This window comes from Apteryx mantelli, chromosome 2 (assembly GCF_036417845.1).
Source record: "Apteryx mantelli isolate bAptMan1 chromosome 2, bAptMan1.hap1, whole genome shotgun sequence".
NCBI lineage: Eukaryota > Metazoa > Chordata > Aves > Apterygiformes > Apterygidae > Apteryx > Apteryx mantelli.
Window position 1 is genome coordinate 33,101,423 of NC_089979.1, and position 19,631 is coordinate 33,121,053.

Sequence of the window (19,631 nt, forward strand, 5' to 3'; positions counted from 1 at the left end):
CTAAAATAATACTGTAAAATTGCAGTACTATTTTCAATGCAGTAGTACACTTTTTTAACTGAAGTATGTTATTACAGTAAACAACAAAATTAAATTCTGAACTTATCTGATCAGTAAGATGTATAAAATTGGTGTGCTCCAGCATTTTTGCTTTTTTATTGCAGTAAAATTCCATCTATCTGTGTATCTATCTATCTATATGTTTGCTTCCTATTTGAATATTTTTAACAGTGACTTGATTTTGTATTCCTGCATAGTGGTTCCTTACGCTTCACTTGCATTAAATTCCTCTGATGTGATTTGTCAACAATGTGTAGCATTACTTTAGAGAGCTTTTAATGGGATAATAGACCTTTAACGTCTGCTCAGTATGTGTTTTAGCTATTTTTGGTTTTTGTTAGTACAATAAATATTTGTTCTGATGTTTTCAGATTGTTATAACAGGCTTTCTTTATACAATTATGTGATTATAAGTGAACTGCCAATAAACCATATTTTGTCAGTGGTTCAAGGCTTGTAGCTATATAAGATTTGACAGACATCACCTTAGTTGCGTGAAATATTTGCAATAATTTGAAGAAAATATCTGAGAAATTTGTCAACACTATTGATTTTTCTGTCAGATAGTCTATATGGGCTGGACGGAAGAACGGGAACAAGACTCCCTTCAGGATCGAATGTACACACCAAAGTTTCTAGCACTGAGGGGATCTTCTCTTTATAAATTTATAGCACCTCCAGTAAGTATATTTCTCATATTTAGCAGGAATAAGTGTCATTAAATACAATTATTTCATGTAATATTTACAAGGCTTTCACGCTGAGATATCGCTCATTCAGCTGACAGGATTGCAGCTTACAGCACTGAAAAGTTCCAGGGAATATGGTATAGAAGTGACAGAAAATAACTGTTCATCAGATGATTCTGCAGCTAACAAGCACTTCTTTGCCCCCACTTACCGGAGCACTTAGGAAAAATATAAGAGAGCTCTACTCATGCTAAAAGGGGGCTTTTCATTTCCCTTTGGCAGGGAGAAAAAGCCTGAAGCAAGATGGCTAGATTTATACTGAACCATCATTTGAAAGGCAAACTGCTGAGATTTTGGGAAATATCAAAGCTTTTTGCATGCTGTGGAAATTACAAGGCTTGCGGAGCAATATCTCTATCTTTAGATTTCATCCTGAATGTAGCTTTTTTGCTGCTTGGGAGCACCAGAAGGAAGGTAGGGAAGCAAATGGAATTGTTTAGGTTAAAATATAATAATTGGAATTTGACTGGAAACACAGGGCAAAATTATGTCTATTGTCTCATAGTCAGCAATGTATTTTACATTTTTATGATACATCTATACTGCAGTAAGTGTAGATATACTCTGGCTAACTTTTAAGACACTAGCTAAGGAGCCAGTAGCAGTCCAGTTTTGGCAATAGGGAGACTAGTGTGGCTTCATTTACTCTGTTTATTGGGTGACTTTTCTGAACTGCTGTTAAACCCTATCTTGCCAGGTCCAGACTGCAGCTGCTTACAGAGCTACCTTAAAAATACATGTCATGTAATATTTGCATATTTATATGCCCCCCAAAATTATCCTTTTTCAAAGACTGCAGTAGGGCTTTTAAAATAACTTCTAAAATCATGCTTTCTGTATGGAAATTTTGCACATATAGTTATGTTTGCCATTCTGCAGGTATGCAGGTTCAGCTTTTCCAGGGATTATGAAAGATTAAGATCAAACTGTTTCAAGGCTGCAGTTTCAGAGCTTCTAGTTACGGCATATGTAAACTAATTTCATAAGAATAAAAATTCTCTTAATTATATTTGTGGTATAAGCTCCTTGGATTAAGTTGTTTTCTGAACAGAGATGTGCTGCCAACTTTTTCACCAGAAAATCGAATAAAAGTATTCCCCTGGTCTCGGGCAAATTATAGCACATTAGAGAGGCATGTGTTTAAACAGTGCATATTAGCTGCCTTCCCCCCCCCCCTTTTTTTTTTCCTATTTGATTAATAATACTTCTTTGCATGCTCAGATACATAAGCAATTGCTTTGGAGCTAGGCCGGTGTTCAATACTTTTTACCATTACGATTTTTTCTTCATTTATAGTCTCAGCTTTCAATCCATTTTGCTTGTTCTTGTATCTTCTGAGACTGTGAATAATTCTCCTCTTTCCTTCTCACAGTTTCCTTAGAGTTATTTATAGATTGCTGTGATATCTCCTTGACTCTTCTGTGACTGAATAAATTCATTTATCCCTTTCTTTCCTGTTCAAGTCTTAACCTTTACCCTTTACCTTTACTTTTCCCCTGGACTGCAAGCCCAGTAGACACTAGTAAGTGTCCTACATATGAAACAGTATCTAGGACAGGACAGAGTTGGAGACTTTGGTTTTATATTTTCGTACCTTTGCAAGTAATGTAGTTAACTGGGCAGAGTGTGACACACAGCTGCAAGGAATAAAGAAGGAAAAGCTTGCCCTTTTGCAGTCTGGGCTCTGTCAGAGGAGTCCAAGGACCGCTTCCTCTGGGGATCTGAATGCCAGTCCCCACCAGAGTGGCTGGAGGCTCCCAGGAGAAGCCTAGAGCAGCCTGCATGCAAAGCCACTGAAGGATGCACAAGGGGACAGGCAGGACATCTCAGCACTGCCTGCATGCAGCAGTCTGGTCCCTGGTAGTTATTTCTCTAAAGCAGTGTTTGCTCTTTCTGTACACATTAAACAGGTCATAAAGGGTAGAAAGTTTTATGGATAGATTTTTTTAAATAACCTTCATTCTAAATAAAGAAAAATTACTTACTTTTCTTTTCTTTCTTTTTTTTTTTTTTCCAAGGTCACAACCTGGGATTGGACACGAGCAGAGAAAACATTTTCAGTTTATGAGATAATGTGCAAAATTCTCAAGGTATGATGAGAAAATGTAAAATAATTTACCATGTTGTCAGGCTAGTAGAGAAGCCAGAGCATAACACTGCAACTAGAAACTTTATGTAGTATACGACCACCTTGCAGAAAGAGATCAGATTTGTTCCCTTTGAAGACAATGTCAGAAGTCCTGGTATCAGTAGATATAGGATCAAATTCTGTAAGGAATGTTTTCAAAAGGCATGGCAAAATTTGTAATAAACCAATTTTAACTGGGTTACCATTCTTGGACATGGGAAACTATTTTATTTCTCCAGAATGCATTATGTGTTTTATACTGAAAAAGAATTTTTAACTTTACTGCATTGGTGCGTTCAACTCGTGTAATATTTCTTTTTTTTCTAATTGAGCAGCTAAGAAAATAGGGATTGATTCCACTTACAAATACACAAGTGCAACTCAAACTGGCTGCAATGTAAGACTGCACTTAGAGCAGAGTCCTGAAAATATGTAATACCATTCTGAAAACTTTTGTCTTATTTCTCCAATTTCTTCAGTTTGCTTGAACCTTAATACATTGGAAGAAGTAATGAAATATGGTTACAGGTAAATCTGTGAGTAGCAAATTGAATAGAGCCATTATTACACATTATATTTCATTTTTCATTCAAATTTAATTCAGAATTAATATATATTGTCTTCTCTCTGTTTAAAAATAGTGAAAAACAGTTTTCCAGATGTGCAGTGTTTCTCAATCTAAAACTTGAGGGAAAGAAGAGAAAAAAAGAGGTGAAAAACTGTTTCTTTCCATTTATCTGAATAGCTTTCCTATGATTGGAAACGATTGGAAACGATGATTACTTTTTTAGGGCAAAATTATTTTAAAATAATTTGGCCTTTTCTGAAACTTCATCCAGGCAGAGATAAATTATTATCAAGAAGAAGGATGAAAAAATCATATTTTTAAAAAGTGGTTCCCTTAGGGAATACCTTACATATGGTACATTTCCTCATTTTTGTAGGTCAGGCAGGTACACTCTCCTTTCCTTTAGGAGGCAAAATACAGATGGACAGCTCAATAAAATTCGAAGCTTTTTACCTCAGAGACTTCAAATTTAGAATCTCTCTCCCCTTCTCCCCCAACCCCCCCCCCCCCCCCCCCCACACACACACTACTCTGCAAGCAATATGAGACAGAAGAGGAGCTCTTATACTGCTTTCTTTGACTGTGGGGTCTGGAGTCTTCGTTAAAGAGGAGCACATCCCAAATGCAACATGTCCCATCGCTGTAGTATGTCCATTAGCTACCAAGTGTGTGCAAACACTGACTCTTTCAGAGTGTAATGTAAGGAGAGTATTAACAGAGAAAGTTCTTTAGCCTATGAAGACATTACACTGGGGATGAAGTATGAAGACTTCTCTTAGAACGCAGTCTTAGAGAAATACGAAATATCTGACTTGCAATGGGCACTAGGAAATTAATACTAGGAAATTAAGCTTCTGGAGAGACTCAGCTTTTTGTTTAGGCTTTCTGACAGCATCATAAATCTCTCTGTTCATTTTAGCAGTGTGTGTTTCTAGACACATTTGTACATGCCCCATGGATATTATTGAAGCGGGTACAACTAAAAAGAAGTTACACTGTTACTTTGTGATCACCTTCAGACGGCGATGTGGTACCTCACATTCTGCTTTCATTATAAATTTGTTTCCCTAAAAGAATGAGTTGAAAGGCAAAAGGGTAGCTAACAGAAAGGGTTTTAAAGAGATTATATCCTCAAAGATTGATCGACAGCATGATAGTTCAGGAAACCTAATGAAAAAATAGAGAAAAGAAACCTGGGCTTTTCTGCCAGAGACAGTTACCTCTCTTACACTGCCTGTTCCTCCACAGGAACAACTGAGTTCATGCCATTCTTTTCAGGAAAATTATGCTTTCAAATCAGATTATTCCATGTTTCTGCTTCAGAAGACACAATCATATGTCGTTGGGCAGAGAGAAATACAGGAAGACCATAAGGCCCATTTGCAGGAGAATATCATCAATCAGTGTCTCTTAAGTGGTTTCAGTTCCATATTCTGGCCTAAATTCAGATCATTCTGGCTACACATTTACTAGAAGCAAACATCACAGACCATTCCCGGACAGGGAACACAGTCATCTATGCTGTTACAAATTTTAGAGTGATTGCTGCCATGGTTACGGGGCTAAGTAGACCCCCTAGTGCTTTCCCAAACAATTCCTGGTGTAGCTTGAGCATTAGCATGGGTGTGGGAGTGTTCCTAATCAGCAGCTTGCATGTAAGCACCCTGTTTTGGAAGGAAGAAGAGTTTCATAGGGTGGTTTTGGCCTGTTTCTTGCCAGCTGGCTATAGAGCCAGCAAACTGTCCCATACATGCTTAATTTATTAGTACAAGTGCAGCTCCTGTGGCTAATACTCCCTTTAAGCAGATGAACTTGTAAGCAGCCTGTGCTAACCTTCATATGAACTTGCCCAGGAGTGAGAAGTTGTGTTTTAGAATTAATAAATCCATAGCATATTTCCTTTGTTATTGAACAGGCTGTTGAGCATTCTAAGAAGGAGAAAAGATATATTGTCTGCATGGAGTGCTGAGTCTTTTGGTCAGGACTGCTACAACGTTTCACAGTTCTTTAGAGCCAGGAGGGATGTGAGTCCAGTTAATTAGTCTTGGGTCATGTCTAATTGTGAAAATGAGTTAGCAAATATTATCAGGCCAGTTGCAGATTAGACTGTATCTGCATTACCTGACTTGTTTAGACTGGAATAACATCTTTTTTTTTCTTTTTTCTTTTTTTTCCCCCCCATTTTTATACTGCTAAGCATCAGAAACCAGCATGCAACTTTCCCCAGAGCATGCTGACTTTTTTCCCTTGCTGTATGCTCGCAACTTCCAATAAATGTCCCTCATGCCACAAGGACAGGACTTACTACTAAGTCTGTCCCAAAGCATTTTTTGTCCTTGTTCCACTCCCTAAACCTGAGTTAAATTCTGATGAACTTCACCAGAGCAGTTTTGATTAGAGACACTTACTACCTCAAGGTTGTCTTTTTAAAAGGTGGCATGATTTTCTTCAGTTAGAGAGGTTTGAAGATTCTTCTCCATGACAGAAGTGCTACAGTGGAGAATATGAACTGCCAGATCCTACTGTTTACATATTAATATTTCAGTGCTTTAATATGAGAGAATACTTCCACTTCAGGTGACAGTAAAAATATTAAAGCACTAAATAAATATTAACATCTAGAGCCAGCAGAGAACTTCACTGATTTAATTGTCAGAAAGGGAATGTAGTCTGAACACGTTAAATAAAACTCAGAAATCATCTGCCGTATGGTGAATGTTTTCTTCATAATTCCCTATGTGTGCGGAGTGTGCTTTCTCCTTCAGCAGCCGTTTTAAAGCTTCTGACTCTTCTCATGAACCACAGGAAACTGAGATGCCATTTGCAATTGTTAAGGTTCTCCCCAGATTTAAGGCACCAAAAGCCAGGCTGTCCTGCACCTTAATCAGAACTGTCAGAGACTATTATGTGATTTACAACTAATTAAGTAGTACTTATAATAGTCCTAATAGTAAATTGCTATTTTGTTATTACTGTATTTTTATCTTCCTTTGTTTCATCAGAATATGAGGAAAAGATAAGGGGACTTGCCCTAAGTGCAAGACAAAAAGTCACTATTCTTAATTTGATTAGAACCGTCTAAATAATCACAAAGACTAGGAAAAATTGAAGCATAAAAGTAGATTTAAAGAGCTCTATTGTGACTTTGACATAAATTAGCTAATGAGTACTGATCCCCTAATTAATAAATTAAAAAAATTAAATATTTACAATTTTAGATAGTAAACAAAGTAAAAAACCTGACAATCACATTCATACACTACCAAAGCAACAGAGCATTATGACTTGCAACCTGATATGATTCCACTAAAGCACTTCACACACACTCGAAAATGCTTAGGAGGCATAAGTGGTTAATCCCTTTATGAACACGTTAATCCTGCAATTAGATTTTCAGCCAAAGTTTAGCCAGGTACAGTTCCTGGAAAAAGTCATAAACTTTTGAGTGTTTCAGTTCTAAACAGCTGAAGTAATTTTCAGTCCTTGGTTTGCCTTCTCTGCTAAACTTAAATGTATTTTATGTTTCTAGAGGAAAGAGGAGCAGTTTGGACCCTAACTAGAATTACGGTTGTCTTATAAGATAAAAGTAACAGTAAAAGTCATAAATATTCTCCATGTCCACTGGCATTAAGACCATCGTTAAGTAGGTTTACATTAGACAATGAAGGAAAATTTCTTAGGTAGCTGCTCCTACCTTGGATAGAGGTGTGGACTAGGTGACCACACCTCTGATCGGATTTTCCATATTATCTGTGATTCTGTATGTGGTGTCAGTTCATTCCTCTTCAACATGTGCCTAGTGATACAATTCTTAATTACATGGTGTGTTAGTTTGGATAAATTTAATGGGCTCAGAGTGTTAAAGGTGTTCATGTTCCTATTACTGTACAGCACTGAGTCTCTTTTGAAAGCAAAGAGACAGCATGATTAGTTACATGACAACTGCCACCATTTAAAGACTTGTAAACTTTTTATTTAAGATTCAGAAAAACAAGGAGAAGCACTATCTGAAACGTAAAGTACTAAGTAAGACTTTCACCTTAACTTCACTTTTTCTGTTTCCTTTAAACTGCAGAGAGGTTTTTATTAAAAAAAAAAAAAAGACACTCCCCCCTTTTTTTTGACAATTTTTACACAATATTAAGATGGTACAAACTGTCTCCTCTGGAGAAAAAAGAAAGTCAGCTGAGTTGGGCTGGGGCTGCCACTATTTGAGTTTGATCCTGCTTCCTGGAAGAAATAACAAGGTAAACACACAGAGGAAAAGAAAGCGAACAACAGATACAGAAAATACTTTTAAATGACTCTTGTAACCTCTCTGCTAGTTAAAGGCAATACATCAGCCCCTTCCTTCTCCTTGTGGCAAAGTTGTACCGTCCTCCATCTAAGAAATTGCTTTTTGCTGCTTCTCTGGTTATGAGACCACAGTGGTGTTGCCACAACTTGAAAGGCAACACCAACTTTAACTTTATTTTTTAACATAAGACTAAAGGAATGATGAAAAAGAACAGGAATAAGGTGTGAAATGTGAATAATGAATGAGGATAGGCTGAAAAGAGAAGGGTATGTCTTATGTCCCAGATGTTGTTCAAGATTTATCCAAAGCTTGAGAAGGATTAGACTTAGTCTAATCAGGGCATTTTCAGGATCAGGGTGATAAAAGTCAGGTGAAGTCCTAGTAGGTCTTGGGAGACAGAAGCCGTGGCAGACATGATGGTAAAACTATTTCTTTCAGTTCATGCAGCAGCAGCATCCATGCCGATTCCTGTCCTTCCCCCCTCTCCTCACCCCTCACTAATTCCAACCTGTTTCAGTTTCGAGCACCTTCCTCTTTTGCTTCTGCTCGCATTTAACCTGTTCCTACCCATGTACCTGCGCTTTTCCTGTCTTCCTCTCTCTCTCTCTCTACTTCTGGCCAAATATAAAGACCACCAACAAAGCAGATATGTGGAGTAAACTATTATTTCAGTATTTATCCACTAATATATTCAGATATATCAATTTTGGTAGATTTTATGTAACATATTTATCGATTTTTCTCTTTTGGTCACAATCTTTAATTATTTGAGTTGTTTCAGAAAACATTTTCTATTGAGATTAATACAATCTTTCATTAAAGTTTTCTGGCTTTTCAAACAATTAAATTTAGCATAAGATGTTGGACTCCTATTGCCTAAAGAATTTTGGAATATAGTCTTTCATACAACAAGGATAATACTGTATTTTTTCACAGGATCCTTGTCCCATTCATCATGTGAAATAAATTGTTTCTGTCTCAGGAACAGCTATTCAACATTTTCTTTGGTGTATTCAGTTCAGGGTGTAACTCTGCTGATTACTTTTACACAACAGCCAGAGTCAACTTTGAAAACAAAATTATTAATTTCCTAATGAATTCTTGTTTTGTATTTTTATCACAGGATCTTCTTTTCCCTAGGCATTTTTGAATTTTCTTCAGAGCCCTATTAGCAAGTAAATATAAAATACCCTCTTTTACACATTTGCTGAGACATACAGATATCCAACAGAAATGTGTCCTCTGCACTACCCTCATTTATTCTCTGCCTACCATAATGTATTCATAAGGTATCTGAATAAGGCAGGAATTCTGCTGGAAAAATAATATGTAGTCATGTAAGCAGTGATTTTATTATAATGAATAACCAGTTTGGTTGGTAATTTTACAGCCTTGTATTTCATCAGATTTAATGCTTATCCTTCCAACATTTGAGTCCCTTACAAGGAAGGCATGGTGGGTGCAGGTTTCTTACCTTTAAAATAAGTGCATCTAAAATTGAAGAAACCCCCAAAAGATTTTCATCATCTGAGAATTTTAACAGCTTAATATTATCACAAATTATTTTGCATTTAAGCAAAGCATTTAAGTTGGAAGCCCTGTTCTCTGCTCTTTGTGCTCCTGATAGTAATTTCTTTTGTTACAGTCTTGGAAGTAAAGGAGTACTGAACCATGGCCATAGGTATTAGAATCGATGTCAGTGGTGAACTTGGTAACTACGGAGCAAAATCTGCCCATCTTTTTCCAATGCTCCCACTACTCTCCCTCTACTCCCCATTCCTGGCCTGCCTCTTCCTTTGTTACTGTGCCTATTTTGCTGATTGCCATTTACCCCTGCCTTCTTGCATATCTTTAATCTGTTTCTGCCTGTGTTTCCCTTCTTCACACTTCTCACCCTGCTTGGTTCTGCCTTTACACCTGCCTGTATTTTGCCCTAATACATCATGCTGTATTCTGGCTTTCTCTGGTCCCGTCTGTTTCTGTAAGAGATGTTTCCTCCTACCTTGCTGCTTTTCTCTTTTTCCACATAATTTCTCTATCCAGTTCTGTCCTTGAGTCACGTGCTTCTTCTCTCCTCTTCAAGAGGTACAGAGATACAGAAGGTACAAGTTTTCCTGTACTCATTTCCCATGGCTAGTAACATAGCACCCCTAGCAGCTGGGAAAAGTAGGCAAGTTCTTCTCTTCCCTTACACCACGGGGATGGAAAAATCCTCTGTCACTTCATAAGCTGGAACATGTTCAGAATGAAATCTTCAAAAAGGTAACAGCCAGATTTTACCAAGGGTGTTTGAACTTTTCAATAGATCCTAACTTGGATTTTTAAGAGGGCAGCAAAAGGTTTGTCCCATCCCTAAAGTAGTCGCTGTCAAATGTCAGGCCTGATCACCAAGGAATGGAGGCTCTGGAGTGTCCAAGAAAAGCAGTTTCTGGGGGTGGCTTTCTTTTTGTGCATATTTAACATGGACAAACCCATTTCATTCCTTTTCCTAATTTCTTTCACAGAACTGTTTGAGCTGTTTTAACTGTAAATATTAAATAAGATATCCTCAGGCAGACAATTAACATGGAAATAAAGTTGTAAACAAGGGCTCAAAATGAAAAGATAAGAACACTTTTTAGCATTGCTATCTGAGCTATATATTATAGTAATATTTACTCTGCTGGGATCTGTTCTTGAACTTCATTTCCAGTCAGCGATGACTCAGAGTTTAAAGAGGTACAAAACCTTAATACCTCTCCAAAGAGGTGGTCAGCACTTTTTTAAATCTCTGTCTGTAATTATATTATTCTCTTATTTTTCTTTAGCAGAAAATAACCACTAATGCTTCTTTAGAAAGTATTAAAATATTTTTTTCCCAAAAGATAATGATTCTGCTTTATGACAACTTTGCAAAATTGTTCTCATATGACATAAAAGTAAAAACATTTCTAGGTGGAGAACATTAAGAAATACACAGGTACAATTATGGCTTAGAAGAAACCTGTGTTCAGATTCCTGGTCTGATTCAAATGCAAGTCTTTTAGTCTATCATCTTTTAATCTGGCAGAATAGGAAATTAATTTTATGTTCTAGCTCACTGCTGTAACTAACAGGTTATAGGGAATGAACATCTCTGTTTCTATCAAGCAATAGGACAGATCTTTCTAATGGAATTTAATTGAAATGAAAGTCTATCCTCTGTTCATTTAATTTTCCTATGAAAAAACTTACTTTGATAAAAGTTGACCATTAAAAAATATGCTGTTCAGTTTTAGTTTAGGTGACATTCTGTGCATATTTAAATACACATATATGCAACTTCAAAATTTTTCTTATATTTTAACTTTAAAATACAGGACTGCCTAGAATGATAACATGAGGTATGTTTGTATATGCCTGCACAGAAATGATATAAGGTATTTTTGTCTTTGTTATTTGATTAATGAGTTTTGTTTTTGTTTTTGTTTTTGTTTTGCTCTGGAGTGAATCTGTTCCTTGCTGCCTATAAATGCTATTAGAACCATCTTCATAGCAACTAATTGGGATGCCAGAAAGGTGTTCCTGAAGTACCAGATAAAGAAATAGATCATTAGAATCCCTTAGAAAGAAGGATTTTCTGTTTATGTAGATACACCTAGTAAGTGAAAGAGAACAGGCACAAATGATAAAATAATCAGGACACTGATGCCTGTAAGTGTAAAAGCATCATCTGATTAGCTTTTATAGTCACTATACCTTGGAATTATTGCACTCTTGAATTGATGGGAGGGTGCTTTTTATCTTCAGAGAATATAGGTACTAGGTCTGAATCTTGGTTACAGTAGGGCACTTTTAGGTTTCTTTTTTTCAGAACTGTCTAAGCTAGTCAACAAAGGAAACAGGTTTTGTTTAGTCCTTCTGTCTATATATTATTAACAATTATTATAATTAATTTAACAGACATGAATGTTTACTTCCTTTTAAAAGCTGAAATAAAATCATCTTAACTGTCAAGGTCTATTTAGTCTGTGCATGTATATAACTCCTGACTGGGGTGATTTTGAACCTCTGATGTGGATCATTGCTCATGTCAAAACCTGCTCACCAGTGTCATTAATATTTACAGTTCCATCCTCAAATTGCTCTTTATATTTCATATAACATTGCAGGTAAAACAGTCTTTGAGACAGTTCTTGAGCACCTCCTCCTGGATAAAAGTCATGCTATGAGCATGGAAGCAGTTAGACCTAGTTTTGTTTTCTTGTGCACAGATCATAATACAAAGAACTCAGCTGTCATTGCCTGTAGTAAAAATTGAGAGCTTCTTGCATCTTATAGGATTTCACTGACTAATAGCCTAAATATGAGTATTTATTGGACTCATTACACATGAAATGAAAAGGCATAACTAATCAAAAAGGAGCAGCGTAGCTTTTGGAGAGGACAGCTTTTCAAAAGAGAAAAGATTCCTTCTGCAGAAGAGAAGATGATGTCACTGCTCAACGATAAAGAAGCCTTCTGCCTTAATTTGAACGGACCTGGCTAATGAGCCATGCTTGGTTCCCTTAGACAAATTTATTACTCTCACTTAACATGGACATCATTATTAATTAGGCAAGCAGGAGTCATACCATTCTGTCAGCAGAGATGCTGGATTACCCTGAAGCTGGGCATAAGCCAAAGACCTTCCTCACAGTCAATCCTTCTGCAAGATGACTTCCTTTCCAGTAGGCAATTAGGATACTGCTGCAACTTTTGTGACTATTCCTACTTCAGAGAATCTGTAGTAATTCACATTAGGAACATCAAGGACAATGGTGCAGCTGATCATTAGCACTATGAAAGAGTTCTTAAAAAATCAACATGAAATCAGCTAATGTCCATCATTGACTAGTGAGTGATTATAAAAGTACAGCATCATAGCAGATTCTTAAATGGGTGGAATAACATTTTATATTTTAGCTGAAAAGAACAATCTTAGAAAGTTAATTAATGAGGATTCCTGCTTAATCCAGACCTGGTTTTGGGACTCCTGACAAGTTTATCTTAAATTTGCAGAGACTTTTGAACAATTCTCAGAACAATTCTGTTTTCATCCTCTAGGAATAATGAAATACTTAGTAAAATCTAGTACAATTATTGCTTGCAATGCCAGTAATAAAATACACGTTTTATTTAATCGATTCAAAAGACTATTCTGAGATTTTTGCACTTTTCAAAGACATTTTAATAAAGATCAATACCAGTATACCTTTTAACACTTTCATTTTTCACAGTCTACTCAAAAAGTCATCCCTTTGCTGTATCCACCATATGCTTCACGATAGGCAAAAAGCCTGAAAGAACAGGAGAAGCTAACTGCATGATTTAAAAGCTGTCAAAGCTTAACTGTGCCCAACCAAGTAAAGAGATGTATTCTGGAACCAAGCATTGCAGTAAACTGCCTCCTATTTAAAAACAGGGGCCGTGAGTTCAATTGCTTTTAGTGACAGCTGTTCCTGTGATCCCACATAGTGCCATAGTGATTTTTTCAAATAAGGTTTAACAGAGGTTCATGCATGATTGCATTAGTAATAATAAATTGTTCTGTTGACTCTTGTCAAGAACAGGTGAAGATGAGTTCAAAATATTTTTAGTTTCATCTTACATTATAGCTATGAAAAACTAAATCCTTCTCTGGGAAGGATATTCACCTTATACATTAGTTTTGTCAAACTCTTAGCTGAATAGGTCCATGCAATTATCCAGATATAGCCCTGGGAGCATAATGAACTTAAGACCACACTTAAGACCTGTTAGACAAGTGTGGTTATACTACACAAAGTAGCTGTTCTACCTCAAAGAAGTGAGGGGTGGCCAGTGTCTCTTTGCAGCCAGTTCCTACCAGTAGGGAACTATTGTCAGGTGCTAGATGATATGTTTTATGTTGTTACACATATTCACAAGATTAAACATTTGTCACAGTGCTGCTGCTCTGTGCACTTTGAGGCTGAATGTGCTGTAGAGCATAGCTGTCATTAACAACAACCTAGACATTATGACCTCTTTTTTGAGCACTGCATAGAGCTGGTCAAAACATGATGTGAGCAGAATGACATTTTAGTTTTAGCAGAGGCCTGAGTGAGAAAAAAAGGACAAAAGTATTCGTCATAGGAGTTATGCTGTTATTTGGCTTCATTCAATTAATTCACCTACATAGCCCTCCGAACACTTGGAAAAACATATATTTGGGGAAAATATTTATTTTTGAAATGTTATTTTTAACGTCTAAAAGCCTGTGTTCATTTTAATTTTTCCATTCATGAATTACTGCTATTGAGGTGCTAAGCTTAGGACTTGATGAAACATAGGTTAGGGCCAAGACAGGTGATTTTTACATCTGAGCAACTCAGTTTTGTCGTGGTGATTGCACAGAGAAGGTGTGTTGCCTCCATAGCTGATTTTTCTAGAAGCTGTAGAGCAAATTTGAACCAGGACCATTCATGCATTTGTGCTGTCCTGGCTTTCTTGAGCAGGTCTGTCGTATGTCTACTGAATGAAAAGGAAGGAGGAATATAGTGCACATTCTACCATTGCCTACTTACTTGGACAAGAACAATAGTTTCATGGAGAACAGTGTAGATTTATTGGCTCTTTGTGTTCATAGTCTCCTTTCAGGGCAAAGCCTCCTGGACAGGGCAAGAAAGAAAAACTCTCAGCCAGCTATAGGTTCCTGGTTCTCTGCCCCAGAGCTGGCTAGAACAGTGTAAGGTGCTTCTCCAGCTTGCATCAGCTAGTTATGGTCCACCGGGTGCCCATACAGTTTGCCTATAACCAGAAGGCAATCTTGTCCAGCAAGTCTCCTGCACTGATCTCAGCTGTGCCCTCTGCAACAGGGTAGCATTGTAAAAGTTGCACCCGAGCTACATATACCCAAATTTCCAGATGTATTTGCAAGGACAGCTGGTGAGTCTGTGGTTTGTGACAGCTGCTTTGCTATAATAGGGACAAAATTAATTAAAATTGTTCCTGCAAGTATATTTTCACAAGGATGAATTATATGCCAGAATTTTTGCATAAAGTGTCCTCTATTTTTCAGAAAAAATCATTGAAAAACATTTTAGTGATGGATTTCCTGGTTAGCTAGGTTATTCTTTGATTTACTGTCAATAAAATGCTAGCAATCGTTAAATGTTATTTATTTCTGCAATCTGATATCCATTGTATATTGTTATGTTGAAAGTAAAACCAAAAGTAACATTTTTTTTCCTGGTTTCAAAGCCAGCAACGTGACCACTGGCAACCACCATAGTCTCCACTGGCAGTATGCAACAATGGACTAATTTTGCATTGGATTTTGTAAGACATCACAAACATGGCCTTGTTTTGCTTGGCCTCTATAGGGAAAATAAGAGAGATGGACTTTTTATACTGCTTAAATAAATCTCTTGCTTCCTTTGGAGGCCTTCCACATGAGTAGGCGGGTACAATAGGTTAGAGAAGTTGATCTTTGTTCATGTCCTTCTCAGGTGAACAGAAAGATGACACCCTTTATAAAATTTATCTAATTTAAAAGTTTATAATAATGTGTTGAGAATTGATTTATTAAAATATTTAAAATTATGCCAGTGTTCTGTAAATCAAGATACACTGTGTTGTTCTGTACTGTTCTGAACAAAAATATCTTAAGATTCCTTGAGATGTCAATGTTTAGGCCGAAACTATAATTTTCAGTTCCTGAGCTCTCAGTAGCTACTACAGCATTATAATATTTAAAATACCATTTAAAAATGCTATGTTTGAGGCATAGACATTTGCAATGAGAAATATTAATTGATGTATGCCAGATTATATAACTTCAGGTTTTCATCAGGACAGTGATCTACTGGACCGACGGAAACATTGCTTTGGTGTCCAGTCTGAAACTGGAGAAGATCTCTACTTTTCTGTGGAACTAGAGTCTGACCTAACACTATGGGAAAAAGCCTTCCAAACAGCAACTTTTTTAGAAGTTGAAAGGATACAGGTGAGAACACTACCTTAATGATTATCTGTTAGTTCATTAACAAATTATAGTTATCCAAGATAATGAGGCAACTTAAGAAATTCTCTGACCTACTGGAGTTCTCAAATTACTATTATCGTAGGTATGTAATAATGTTAAAAAAAAAAAAAACTTTTTACTTTTCCCAAGGAGCTTGCAATCTAAAGTTTGGAAGGCATGACTCAGTTGTTATGAGTAGGTGATGCTTAATTGTTAACTAAAGTTCATGGACAGAAGATGAAAAACAATCTTCATAGATCAGGGACAAAACAGTTCTTTAAGTATCATTCTTACGTACTGTCATACACACTATTTATATGTTACTGAGTGACATAAAAGAACCTTTCAGGAATTAAATTGTCCTTGCAATAAGCAGGCCTGAGAGTACATTGAGTGAGAGTACTCACTGATGCAAGTGACAACAAAACTAAACCTCAGATATGTTATTCTTTTCACAAATTTCTTGTTCCTTGTATATCTCCCCAATTGTCAGATGACCCAGCAGAGATGGATGACATTCAGGTACAGTTTACTATTGGAATTTTATAGCAAAATTTCATATCAGAGTGGTTTTATTTAAAGATAACTCTGTTTTTTTCATGTGACCCAAAATTATGTTTTTTGACTTAAAATAGAGGAAAAACATTATAATTCACCTAATCCTTGTTGTTATTTTGATGTTCTGATCATGAAAATACATGTGGTTGGAAGAGGCTTCATTGGTATTGCCATGAGTTATCCTGTATACTGACCTAAAAAAGTCATATTAGCATATTACCCTGTGCAAATATTGGTTAGTGCTCACTTTCTATGCACTCATTTTCTGCATCCTCCTGTGAACACAGGCTCTGACAGTTAGTTATTTAGACAAACTGTTAGTTATACATTAGCCCTCTCCTGACCTATAAAGCAGCACTGCAGATGGAATTAGTATATACAGCTGATACAGCTGATAGTCTATTTTGGAAAAAGCTGCACTGCCGACAATTTTAATATGTATTAGCATTATTGGAGGAGGAGCCTAAGAAAGTACATTTTTTATCTTTAACTTGATGTGCTCTGCTACCTTTTTAGGAGCTTTTCTTACCTTTTGAACTTTTATTGTCCTGCTGAAAAATGCAAGTGTAGTTTTTCTGTATAAAAATTGCAACAAGATATATTCTTGCTACTAAGTATTTGAGATGCTTTGTCTTTCTTAGGTAACTGACAGTAGCATTGTTTATAAAGTACTACTGTGCCATCAGTAAAAGAATATGTTGCATTTTTCTCAAATAACTTTTAGTCCAGAAGCCACTTCATATTTGTTCTTCTCTCATGCAGATTCCTGCTGTAGCATTCCTAGTTTAACTTCTCTTGGGTTTTAGAATGGTAGCTATTCAACATTTTTCCCTTGGCTCCCAAAAAGACTTTTTCTAATAATCTTAACCTCAGATTTTTCCTTTTGCACCTTTCTTTTCAGTCTGTTGACTTTTAGATGAGCAATTATGAGCTCAGCATATTCATTTTCTGAGCGAGTTTGATTACAGCAAATTTGAGAAAGTGGATGAATAGCCATCTCTTGATGGCTTATTACTGTGAAACACACAACTATAATTTCATCTTTGTTTTTTAGGTTTTGCCTCTATTCTTGCCTCTTGTTCTATGTCCCAGTTTGGAAAAACAACAGACTATTAATTTTTAAAATAACTGAGCTTGGCTTCCCATGTTTTTCTTTCAACAATCTGATATTGTGCTTTCATCCACCAGTTTCTTGCAGATTCATATAAAATCTGGAATAGGTATTAGGTTTGAATAGTGGTATAATTTGTCTCCCAAAAGTTCTTTTAAGAACATGATCTCATTGTTCTGTGAGAAAAAAAGACCACAGGTTCAGGTCAAGGTATCACTGTAAATTTTTAATAAAATTTTGTTTTATGCAATCATGTTCATAGAAAATGTGCAGTAATTACATACACTTTTAACTCTGAATGAAAATCCAGGTGTATGCAGGTTTGTCTTACTATGAAATCAGATAATTTTGAAAATAACTGTAATTTAAAACTACAATTAAAATTATTCAAATGTAGTGTGTACTATGCCATAATCATACAAATAGTAACAGTGTTTCTCAACCTGTATAAATTGGCATAGCTAAGCAGAGGTTAACTGGGGCCCTATTCTGATGTATTTCTAAATAATATATTACAAATCCAAATATTGAAAAAGATGTCTCACTATAAACACATAAGAAATTCTATTTAAGCCTAAATTCATAGCTTCTTTCAGAGGCATATCTACAACAAAAATTAATGGCATAGTTTTATTTAGGAAAGAAATATATTAGAGGGGGAGAAAGACAGTAAAGGTCTTAATAGTTTGACAATAGCATATGAAACAATTTGTGATATTGTAGGGGTGCCATTATAGTATGTTATGGTTACTCTTTAATTAATTTTCTTTAGAGTAGTAAGACACTCTAATCCATTATTATAATTAGATACTGAAAGAAAAACAAAAATAAAATCTCACCTCAAATGGAGGTCCTTTTTCCTTACTATCTCACAGCATCTTTCTGTGATGTTCTCTTGATGCTCCTACTACTTTATCCTAAAATTTTCACCCCTTTCATCATAGATTTTTTTTCTCTATCCTTGTTTGTATAGTAGTTGCTTGATCCCTAATATAAGAAATACCATGTAAGCTGCTTTGTGGTACAGTTTAAAGCTTGTTTCCACTGAATTTGAATCTGAGTTTGAAAGTCTGAATTCAATCTTGGACCTAGCTTACAGTAGGCTTACAATGTATCATTCTTTCCATAATTTAAACTATGTGTATTGAGGGAGTAGAGTCTAAGGAACATAATACTTAGGGTTGTCTTCTTCAGCACCTGACCTGCTGAATTATTCATAAACCCAATTTAATATTCTATATGGTGTGAGAAAACAAGAATTAAGAGCTGAAAACTCTTCTACCTTCTTTTTTTTGGGGAGGGGGGAATGCTTCAGTTTTGATGAGCTGTTTTTGATAAGGTGTTTATGAACTCTATCTGAGAAATCAGTAGTCAAAGCCAATCATATTTTTTTAACAGTCACTTTTAAGGCTTAAAATGTGTACTAAATGTACAGGAACTTTTAAACTGTCAAGTCTCCCAGGAAGGATTTCTTCATTTTTGTTTCCTCCAAATGTCTGACAAAAGACAGAGAAAGTAAAGATGAGAAAATTTTGAACAGCATTAACAAGTGTCTTAAAGCTCACATTCCAACTCTGACCTGTGACCTGAATCATATGCTACAACATGCAAATAAAAAGGACATTCTTCCTGAAAGACACTAAAATCTCACTGTCCAGAGATCCTTTTGTTGCTCTTAGGTTTTTGCTTATATAAATTGTTTTGCATATCTTTGAAATACATATCCTGAAGTCAGAGACTGATCTTACATGTAAGTAAAAAACCAGCTATTCAGTTGATGATCTGCACGTTGCAATGCAGTTTTTGCTACCGATACCCACATTGTGCACTGCCTCGCAGAAAGACTACCTTCAGTCTGAGAGGCAGGTAACTTTTTCAGTGCAGCATTGAACCCAGGCTGATATGTCCTGCTTCTCATAAATCTCAATTTCTCAGTGAGGCTAATTAGCCCAGGCATGGTGCTGTGCTTAAGCAATGCCATCCTAGAGCTAGGTCTGCCAGCTCGGTGTGGTGCTGCAGTGTGCACTGTAGATCAGACCTCGGGTGTTGAGGTGGAAGGTCAGCTGAGTTAGACAGCAGTACATATTTTACATCCGAGTGAGATATTGTCTCCTCGCCAAATTTCAGTTCTCGATAAAGACTGCATGTCTGTTCTATATATATTGGAGGAATGGAA

The 19,631-nt window shown here is 36.2% G+C and overlaps 1 protein-coding gene across 1 annotated transcript in view; it reads left to right on the forward strand.

Moving 5' to 3' along the window:
• The window catches only part of SNTG1 (syntrophin gamma 1), a 352,899-nt gene that overhangs the window by 306,952 nt on the left and 26,316 nt on the right, over positions 1-19,631 (forward strand). The window contains exons 13-15 of the mRNA XM_013954658.2: positions 624-740; positions 2,828-2,899; positions 15,616-15,768. Of these exons, the coding sequence (XP_013810112.1) occupies positions 624-740; positions 2,828-2,899; positions 15,616-15,768 (342 nt within the window). The remainder of the gene's footprint in view (positions 1-623; positions 741-2,827; positions 2,900-15,615; positions 15,769-19,631) is intronic.